General features: G+C 40.4%; 2 protein-coding genes across 13 annotated transcripts in view; one reads left to right on the top strand and one right to left on the bottom strand.

The window, feature by feature from the left end:
- Nucleotides 1-10,555, bottom strand: part of FLACC1 (flagellum associated containing coiled-coil domains 1) — a 92,574-nt gene that overhangs the window by 19,167 nt on the left and 62,852 nt on the right. For 9 of the 12 annotated variants that reach the window (XM_017875781.1, XM_017875757.1, XM_017875746.1 and 6 more), the window contains 3 exons: nt 3,809-3,908; nt 3,000-3,002; nt 2,079-2,182 (listed from right to left, as the gene is read on the bottom strand). In XM_017875781.1, coding sequence (XP_017731270.1) covers nt 2,079-2,182; nt 3,000-3,002; nt 3,809-3,908 — 207 coding nt within the window. The remainder of the gene's footprint in view (nt 1-2,078; nt 2,183-2,999; nt 3,003-3,808; nt 3,909-10,555) is intronic. The other 3 variants (XM_017875792.1, XM_017875809.1, XM_017875825.1) reach the window with 1 other exon arrangement.
- LOC108532100 (39S ribosomal protein L42, mitochondrial) lies at nt 9,495-10,214 on the top strand. The gene has a single exon (XM_017875862.1). The coding sequence runs from the start codon at nt 9,621-9,623 to the stop codon at nt 10,047-10,049; it is 429 nt and encodes a 142-aa protein (XP_017731351.1). The 5' UTR covers nt 9,495-9,620; the 3' UTR covers nt 10,050-10,214.

Genomic DNA, 10,555 nt, shown 5'->3' with positions numbered 1-10,555 from the left:
GAGGATGTGGAGAAATAGGAACACTTTTACACTGTTGGTGGGACTGTAAATTAGTTCAACCATTGTGGAAGACAGTGTGGCAATTCCTCAAGGATCTAGAACTAGAAATACCATTTGACTCAGCCATCCCATTACTGGGTATATACCCAAAGGATTATAAATCATGCTGCTATAAAGACACATGCACATGTATGTTTATTGTGGCACTATTCACAATAGCAAAACTTGGAACCAACCCAAATGTCCATCAATGATAGACTGTATTAAGAAAATGTGGCACATATACACCATGGAATACTATGCAGCCATAAGAAAGGATGAGTTTATGTCCTTTGTAGGTACATGGATGAAGCTGGAAACCATCATTCTGAGCAAACTATCGCAAGGACAGAAAACCAAACACCACATGTTCTTACTCATAGGTGGGAACTGAACAACGAGAACACTTGGATACAGAGTGGGGAACACCACACACCAGGGCCAGTTTTGGGGTGGGGGGAGGGGGAAGGATAGCATTAGGAGATATACCTAACGTAAATGAGGAGTTAATGGGTGCAGCACACCAACATGGCAGATGTATACATATGTAACAAACCTGCACGTTGTGCACATGTACCCTAGAACTTAAAGTATAATAAATAAAAAATAATAAGAAGAAGAAGAAGAAAGAAAAGAAGTTTAATTGGCTCACATTTCTGCAAGCATGGCTGGGGAGGCCTCAGGGATATTACAATCATGGCAGAAGATAAAGAGGAAGGAGGCCTGTCTTGCATAGCTGGAACAAAATAAAGAGAGAGAAGGGGGAGGTGCTACAACCTGATCTTTTGAGAACTCACTCACTATCATGAAAACAGAAAGGGGAAAATCTGCCCCATCATCCCATCACTTCCCACCAGGCCCCTTCTCCAACATTGGAGATTACAATTTGACATGAATTTGGGCAGGGACACAAATCCAAACTGTATCAGACACTAAGGCAACTCAATGGGTTGTATTTTCAAAGAAAAGTATTTTTAAAGAATGATGCCAGGTCAACTGAATATCCATAAGACAAAAATGACCCATGACTCTTACACTTCACTATGTACACAAAAATTATTCAAAATGGATCATAGAATCATAAAAGCTAAAATTTTAAGGCTTCTAAAAAAATAGAATATCTTCATGACGTTGGAATAGGCAACGATTTTATAGACAGGACACAAAAATCTGTAACCATAAAAGTAAAAAAATGATCATTGCCTTTCATCAAAATTTAAAGCTTCTGTATATCAAAATATATCATTAACAAAATGAAGAGGCAAACCATAGGCTGAGAGACAATATTTACAACATGTATATCTGACCAAAAAAACTTGTATCCACAATATAAAAAGTACTCCTACATATTAAAAATAAAAATATAAGCACCTCCTACTTTTTTAAATGGGAAAAGACTTGAGCAGGCACTTTATGGAAGAAGATATTTGAATGGACCAATAAGCATATGAGAAAATGCCCAACATAAACAGTCATCAGGGAAACGAAAACCATAATGAAGTACCACTTCATGTCCACTGGAATGGCCAAAATTAAAAGACTGGCAAAACTAATTGTTGTGAAGGATGTAGAGCAACTGGAATTCCAATTTATTTAAGATGCTAGAATAAAATGGTACAACTACTTTGGAAAATAGTTTTGGCAAGTTCCTATAAAGTTAAACCTGTACCTGCCCTAGCGCCCAGTAATAGCACTACAGCTATAACAGCTACAGTGAAGCATGAAAAGGATATTCAGAGATGGGATTTTGGCAAAATAAGGATTTTCAGTTTCTGCATGTTTAGCATTCTGTTATTTCCAGTTAATTATAATTTTTGTTCTAAGAACCCTTTGATAAAACTGTCTAGCCTGTGGGAAGATTGTCCAGCTAAAGGACAGCAAGACTGTCAGTCTGTTTGCATACATTTCCAGAAAGCTGGGAGAGGAGGATTATGCCCAGAAAGACAAAAAGATCACTTAATTATGGAGTCACACCTGGGAACTTGGATGTATCACCTGGACTACACATTCAGTAACCAAGGTGGTTTGGACTGAGTTACCTCCTTCTCTTGAATGAAGTTCTCAAAGACAGTGCTGCAGGATTCATTTATTTTCTTCTCTTCTTCTCCTGACTCCAATTCAAATTTTTTGGTCATCTTTTTTTCTGTGGAAGTGACAGGGAAACACATATATGTGTAAAGATGGGAAAAGCAGGTGCAATGAGAAACCCAGAATACCTAAAGATAAAAGCAATTCCAGACTCAAGGTCATTGCAACCTGTTGTTCAACCTCTGACACTCACCTGGAGGTGCTTGAGGGTGAGGTGAGCATGGTGGTTGTCCTCAATCACATTAGTCATATGGGATTTACCACCAACATCTCCGGTTCTTCTGTGTGTAGTTTATTTTGAATCTGTTGCTTTTTATTTTGTCCATTCCCTCTGCTGACGTAACCACTATGCTATCATGGATATCCTTACCTTAAAGTAAAAGCTCTTGGCTAACATTACTTTGCCAGCAATAAAATTCATCCTGTACTTAGTGCTGGGGTAGAGGTAGGCTTCAACTTAGTGTTCAGACACTAAGACAACTCAATGGGGAAAGGAAAGTATTTTTAAAGAATGATGCTGGGACAACTGCAAGGAAACCTGCCAGTGAAGCCCCAGTATCAAACAGGAGGAAGGAGGGGCAAAGGGAAACAGATTTCTTCAGTGTTGCAATTCTGGGGAAGGACAGGGAGTGTCTGGTCTGACAGGGTAAGCCTCTGACTGAGCTGGATGGTGAGCAGCTAAATTCTCGTCTTCCAAAACTGGTGGTTACATCTTTACTTAGACTTTGGCAACATGGGATGAGAGTCGTTATGAGTAGCTAGAATCTGGGATATGACTTGGGTTCTATTGCACTAGAATTCTAGGTAAAGCCCCAAACAGGAGCAGCTCCCCCTCCCGTTCCCCAGCCTTAACTCCAGGGTCTTCATATTACTTTCTGGCAGTCCAGAGTGCCTACCAGAATGTGAATTAATTTTCCCATGTAGTATCTGCATTTAAATGAGTAATTTGTTAAAATCAACTAAATCTGAAATGAATGTGGTTGGCGTGGAATGCAGAATAGGTCTGTAGAGGTCCCATTCCTACCTCAACTAGTCTTCTAGGCCTGGAGTAGTCTCCACAAATTCTCTTCTTTTTTCCTTTTATGAACAAGTTCAATGGAGATGGGAGGTACACCTATAGAGTACTTTGTATGATGCAAGCTCTGTGTTGTTGGAAATATTAAAAATATTTACCAAGTGTGAATTCCTTCAGGAAGATGTGGGAATATAGAAGCTCTTAGTATAATGGATTGTGTTGTTCCTATCTGTCCCCTGCCCACATGCAAGTGAACATTTCACATTCTAATTAAAGAACTCTCGGAACTTTGAGTTCATCTGTTTCTAGATAATAAGTCTGCACTCCCTACAGGGATTCTAGCATTTGTTCCAGCCATCACAGGCAAACTTGGACCAAATGAGTTTCAGAAGGTACAGACTTAGATTCTCTTAGATCAGATGCCTGAACTTCAAAAAAGACCCTACCCTTGTTGTCATTTTGCTTTCATGAAAACTCTGGGCACCTTCCATTCAGGTATCTAGCATGTGGCCCATCACCCTTGGTAAGCCCAAGGCCACCTTCCTCAAGTCAAGACCAAACATGGTAGTTTTTTAACGCACTTTCGTTTCATATTACAATTAATAAAAAAAAAAAAAAAAATATATCATATCTATAAAAAAAAAAAGCTAGAGTTTCTGTACTCACTTTGCTGTAGCAGGATATTTTCTCGCTCCAACTCCTCATCCTTCTTCCATTTTGCCTTCTGTTTTGACCACTTCTCTTCCATTTCATCATAAATACTGTTCTGGGGAGGTACAAAGGCATCATGAAGAAAAGAGTCCTAAAATGAAGGTGATCTGGAGAGGCTGTAAAACTCAACTCAGGGAGGACTTCTCTTGGCACTGCACAGTGGCCAGGGCCCAGCACCATGTTCTGTGCATCTTCCCTTACCTAGGGCCCTCACTGAGTGGGTCCTCCATGGGTGACTGGTGGGAAGTAAATTCCAACCCAGCCCAACAGAGAGCTTGTGGAACCCAAAGGTCAAGGGCAAACTATGCACAGTGTTTGCCCCACTAGAACTGAGCTTCCTTTGAAGACAGGTAGAGTTCTCCATGCTGAAGAATCATATGTCAGCTCCCCCTGAATCACAAATCCCTCTTCAATAGCACAAGAAGAAAGGACGCTGGGCATGGTGGCTCACACCTGTAATCCCAGCACTTTGGAGGGCAGAGTCATGCAGATCACGAGGTCAAGAGGTCGAGACCATCCTGGCCAACATGGTGAAACCCCGTCTCTACTAAAAATACAAAAATTAGCTGGACGTGGTGGCACGCACCTGTAGTCCCAGCTACTTGGGAGGCTGAGGCAGAGGAATAGCTTGAACCTAGAAGGCAGAGGTTGCAGTGAGCTGAGATCATGCCACTGCACCAGCCTGTTGACAGAATGAGACTTTGTCTAAAAAAAAAAAAAAAAAAAAACAAGACGAAGAAGAAAGAAAATGCCTAGTAGTTAATTTGAACACTTACAAAATAAGGGGATGTTTTTCAGAGAATGTCTGCTTTTTTTCCAGCAAATCTAGCTTTCTTTTGTGGTTGAAGTTAAATAAGCCTAATCCAATACCAATACTGTTGCTTGGCTCAGATTTCATGAACATGGAACCCTAGAAGGGGGAAGATCCTGGACCTGGATGCTGCTAGTAGGGTCCAAGGATGCTGACTGCCTTCTTTTTCAGGTTAGTAGAAGGATTCACACCCGACCTATTCTATTTACCACTCACACATGTTAGGCTGTTCTCTATGATGTTTTCCCTGAATATACCAAGGAGTATCTTAAACAATGAGTTTTAGACACAGGCTCAAAACTGAAACTTTAAGTGTTAAATAGAACTTCAGGTACTGGTGTTTAACTTTTGATAGAGTGACCAAGTGTCCTTGTCTGTCTGACACTTAGGGGTTTCCTGGGACTCTGGACTCTCATTGCTAAAACCTGGAAAGTCTCAGGCAGACTAGAACTAGTTGGTCACTATACTACACAATTAAATAGGAAGAAGGCTTGAGGCTTCAGTCCTTTCCCACCCCACTAGCCATCTCTTAACTCTCTTCATCTACCTAGTAAGAATCATGCCCTAACTTTGTTTTCCTAGGCCTTCATCAAATGAGCTGATTAAATGGACGGGTTTTATTCTAAGATGATGTGAGCACTCCATGCTTTGCTTTTGGCAGTGCAGAGTGATACATTCTTTTTGGATGGCAATCTGGCCAAATATATTAAAGGCCTTAAAAATGTTCATTCCAAAACAAGAACAAACTAACCTCAAAGCTAGGAGAAGAAAAGAAATAACTAAAATCAGAACAGAACTGAATGGAATCAAGATTCAAAAATCCATACGAAGAACCAATGAAACAAAAAGTTGGATCTTTGAAAGGATATGCAAGACTGATAGCGTGCTAGCTACATTAACAAAGAAAAAAAGGATGATCCAAATAAGCACATTCAGAAAGGACAAAGGTGACATTACAACCAATCCCACAGAAATACAAAAGTTCCTCAGAGACCACTATGAACATCTGTATGCATACAAACAAGAAAATCTACAGAAAATGGATAAATTCCTGGAAATACAACCTCCAAAGATTGAATCAAGAAGCAACTGAAACCCCAAATAGACAATATTGAGTTTTGAAATAGAATCAGTAATAAAAAAATCTAACACTCAAAAAAAAAAAAAAAAAAAAAAAATTCTGGGACCAGAAAGATTCACAGCCAAAATCTACCAGAAGTACAAAGAAGAGCTGGTACCAATTCTACTGAAACTATTCCAAAAAAATGAGGAAGAGGGATTCCTCCCTAACTCATTCTATGAAGCCAGCATTATCCTGATACCAAAACCTGGCAAAGACAAAAAAAGAAACTACAGGTCTACAGGCCAACATCCCTATGAAGATAGACTGAAAAAATGCTCAACAAAATACTTGCAAACTGAATCCAGCTACACGTGAAAAAGTGAAAAAGTTAATTCATGGTCAGGCATGGTGGCTAATACCTGTGATCCCGCACTATGGGAGGTTGAGTCAGGAGAATTGCTTGAGCCCAGGAGTTTGAGCAACGTGATGAAACCCCATCTCTACAGAAAAAATAAAAAATAGCTGCGTGTAGTGGTCCCAGCTCTTTAGGAGGCTGAGGTGTGAGGATCACTCCAGCCCAGGAGGTTGAGGCTTCACTGAGCTGTGATTGTGCCACTGCCCTCCAACCCATGTGACAGAATAAGACACTGTCTCAAAAAAAAAAAAAAAGTTAATTCACCATGATCAAGTAGGTTTCATTCTCACAATGCAAGGTTGGTTCAACATATGTGAATCCATAAATGTGATTCACCACATAAACAGAGTTAGAAAGAAAACCCATATGATCATCTCAATAGACATGGAAAAAGCCTTTGATAAAATCTAACATCCCTTCATGATAAAAACTCTCAGCAAATTAGGTTATCAATGGAACATACTTCAAAATAATAAGAACCATCTATGACAAACCCACAGCCAACATCCTACTGAATGGGTAAAAGCTGGAAGCATTCCCCTTGAGAACTAGCACAAGACAAGGATGCTCACTCTCACCACTCCTATTCAACATAGCACTGGAAGTACTAGCCAGAGCCATTAGTCAAGAGAAAGAAATAAAAGGCATTCAAATAGGAAAAGAAGAAGTCAAATTATTTTTCTGTTCACTGATAATATAATTCCATACCTAGAAAACTCTAAAGAATCTGCCAAAATGCTCCTGGAACTGATAACAAGTTCAGTAAAGTTTCAGGATACAAAATCAATGAACAAAAAATCAATAGCATTTCTATATACCAATAATGTCCAAGCTGAGAGTCAAATCAAGAATGTAATCCCATTCAAAATAGACACAAAAAGAATAAAATACCTAAAAATACAGCTGACCAAGGAGGTAAAAGAAGAACTACAAAATGCTGCTGAAAGAAATCAGAGACAACACAAACAAATGGAAAAACATTCCATGCTGATGGATTGGAAGAGTCAATATCATTAAGATGGCCACACTGCTTAAAGCAATTAAGAGATTAAATGCTATTCCTGTCAGACTACCAGCATCAGTTTTCACAAAATCAGAAAAAATTATTGTAAAATTCATATGGAAAAAAAAGAGCCTAAATAGCCAAAGCAATCCTAGGCAAAAAGAACAAAGCTGGAGGCATCTCATTAACTGACTTCAAACTGTACTATTAATACAAGGCTACAGTGATGGTGGACGGGAGGCAGGACTAGATTGCAGCTCCCACTCGGATGGACAGAGCAGCATGTGGTCTTGCATCGTGAACTTTTGCTCCAGAACTACTGCAGGAATAATTCAGGAAAGTCAAGAGAATCCACAGGCCCTCTGAAGGAAGTGGATTGCTCCTGTAGGACCCGGGAGATGCCCCAAATACTGTGAGTGTCCAAACTGTGGAAGTAGGAAAGGGGGATTGTTCACCTCCAAACACACAACCTTACTGGGGAACCTGAAGGTCTAGATCATGGGAGAAGATTCTGACCTTTTCTGGAGCTGAGTCAATTTAGAGAACCAAGTGAAATACAGGGTTAGAGGAAGTAGCAGGAAAAGCCCTGTGGGCTCTTTGGGTTCCCAAGGAAGCCATTTCTGACTTGTCTCACAGGGCTACCTGGGGAGGACTGCCAGAGGAATTCAGAAAAGATCACAGGTAGAAGGAAAACTCCAGCTGAACTTTGTAACAATTCCAACTGAATAGGAAATCTCCTGGCCAGAACTTGGGGGAAGGCATGAATCTGGTGGGCAGACTCCACAGGCAGGGAAACACAAAAGCACTAGTTGCTTTTGCAGGTGGGAGGCTGGTAGCCTGGGGCAAGTTCTCAGCCCTGTTTGCCCACTGCCTGGAGACAGACTTGGTGCTACTGGGTTGGGGGCACGGTGCAAGTAAGATCAATCTTCTGGGTTTCGTGGAAGCTGGGTGAGGTCTGTGACTCCCAGTTTTCCCCCACTTCCCTGACAACCTACATGACACAGCAGAGGTAGCCATAATCCTCCTGGGAACATAATTCCATTTACCTGGGAACCACACCTCCATCCCCCAGAGCAGCTGTAGCAAGACCCGCCCAAGGAGAGTCTGAGCTCAGACATGCCTAGCCCTGCCCCGACCTGATGGTCCTTTCCTACCCACCCTGGTAGCTGAAGACAAAGGGCATATACTCTTGGGAGTTCTAGGGCCCCACCCACCACCTGATCCTCCCCATACTGCTACAGCTGTTGCTCTCTTGAAAGTGCCACCTCCTGGCAGGAGGGGCCAACCAGCACAAAAGTAGTGCATTAAATGACCAAAACTAAGCACCCTCACAGAGTCCATCTCACTCCCCTGCTACCTCTACCAGAGCAGGTGCTGGTATCCACAGCTGAGAGACCCACAGATGGTTCACATCACAGGACTCTGTGCAGACAACCCCCAGTACCAGCCTGGAACCTAGTAGGCCTGCTGGGTGTCTAGATCCTAAAAAGAGATAACAATCACTACAGCTTGAGGTCTCAGGAAGCCACATCCCTAGGAAAAGGGGTAGAGTACTACATCAAGAGAACACCCCATAGGACAAAAGAATTTGAACAACAGCCTTGAGGCCTAGACCTTCCCTCTGACAGAACCTACCCAAATGAGAAGGAACCAGAAAACCAACTCTGGTAATATGACAAAACAAGGTTCTTTAACATCCCCCACAAAATCACATTAGCTCACCAGCAGTGGATCTAAACCAAGAAGAAACCCCTGATCTACCTGAAAAAGAATTCAGAAGGTCAGTTATTAAGCTCATCAAGGAGGCACCAGAGAAAGGCAAAGCCCAATTTAAGGAAATCAAATAAATGATACGAGAAATGAGGGGATAAATCTTCAATGAAATAGCATAAATAAAAAACAATAAAAACTTCAGGAAACAATGGATGCACTTATAGAAATGCAAAATGCTCTGGAAAGTCTCAGCAATAGAATCGAACAAGCAGAAAAAAGAAATTCAGAGCCTGAAGACAAGGTTTTTGAATTAACCCCATCCAACAAAGGCAAAGAATAAAAGAATACTAAAGTATGAACAAAGCCTCCAAGAAGTCTGGGATTATGTTAAATGAGCAAATCTAAAAATAATTGGTGTTCCTGAGGAAGAAGAGAAATCTAAAAGTTTGGAAACATATTTGGGCAATAATTGAGAGAAACTACCCCACCCTTGTTAGAGACCTAGATATCCAAATACAAGAAGCTCAAAGAACACTGGGAAATTCATCACAAAAAGATCATAGCCTAGGCACATTGTCATCAGATTATCTAAAGTTAAGACGAAGGAAAGAATCTTAAGAGCTGTGAGGCGAAACAAGATGGCGGGCTCGTGGTGAGAAGCTGTCAAGGAGTAGAAATTGGTATGCCTAGAAGCAGATGTTAAAAGCAGTTTCTCTTCAGAACATCTTTTTTCATACCACTTGATAAGCATCTTGAAACACCATGGCTGTAGCTGCAGTAAAATGGGTGATGTCAAAGAGAACTATCTTGAAACATTTATTTCCAATTCAAAATGGAGCTTTATATTGTGTTTGTCATAAATCTATGTATTCTCCTCTACCAGATGACTATAATTGCAATGTAGAGCTTGCTCTGACTTCTGATGGCAGGACAATAGTATGCTACCACCCTTCTGTGGACATTCCATATGAACACACAAAACCTATCCCTCAGCCAGATCCTGTGCATAACAATGAAGAAACACATGAGCAAGTGCTGAAAACCAGACTGGAAGAAAAAGTTGAACACCTTGAGGAAGGACCTATGATAGAGCAACTTAGCAAAATGTTCTTTACTACTAAGCACCGTTGGTATACTCATGGACAGTATCACAGACGTCGTAAGAATCTGAATCCTCCAAAAGACAGATGATGCTGAGGTTCCTGGGGGAATCAAAGAGAAATGTGCCTCATTTGCCATTTGAGAAAATGTAGTCTGGTGTATTCACTAATATACAGTAAAGCAATAATGATAAAATATCTTTTCATATATTAGAATGTGTACTTGTATATAAAGTAATTCTGGATTTGGCATTCTTATTTAGAGAAACCTATTTTCTTTTTTTCTTTTTCGATTTTAGTCTTTCATTTATGTATGGTCTCCAATTTAGGACTTTTCTGTAGTGCCAAAGCCATACATATTCAGTAGAATATCAAATTACATCAGAAATTCAACACTTTACTATAAAACGGGCTTTGTGTTAGATAATTTTGCTCAACTGTAGGCTACTGTAAGTGTTCTGAGCATATTTAAGACAGGCTAGCATTTTCAATTTACAATATTTTCAACTGATAGTAGGTTTATTGGGATGTAACCCTACCATAAGTTGAGAAACATCTCTTTTTGGGTGTCTACTGTGATTTAAGTATTTTTAATCA

Source organism: Rhinopithecus bieti, unplaced genomic scaffold (assembly GCF_001698545.2).
Source record: "Rhinopithecus bieti isolate Rb0 unplaced genomic scaffold, ASM169854v2 scaffold_980, whole genome shotgun sequence".
NCBI lineage: Eukaryota > Metazoa > Chordata > Mammalia > Primates > Cercopithecidae > Rhinopithecus > Rhinopithecus bieti.
The sequence above is the reverse complement of the archived record's forward strand: the minus strand, read 5'-3'. Positions and strand labels throughout refer to the sequence as shown.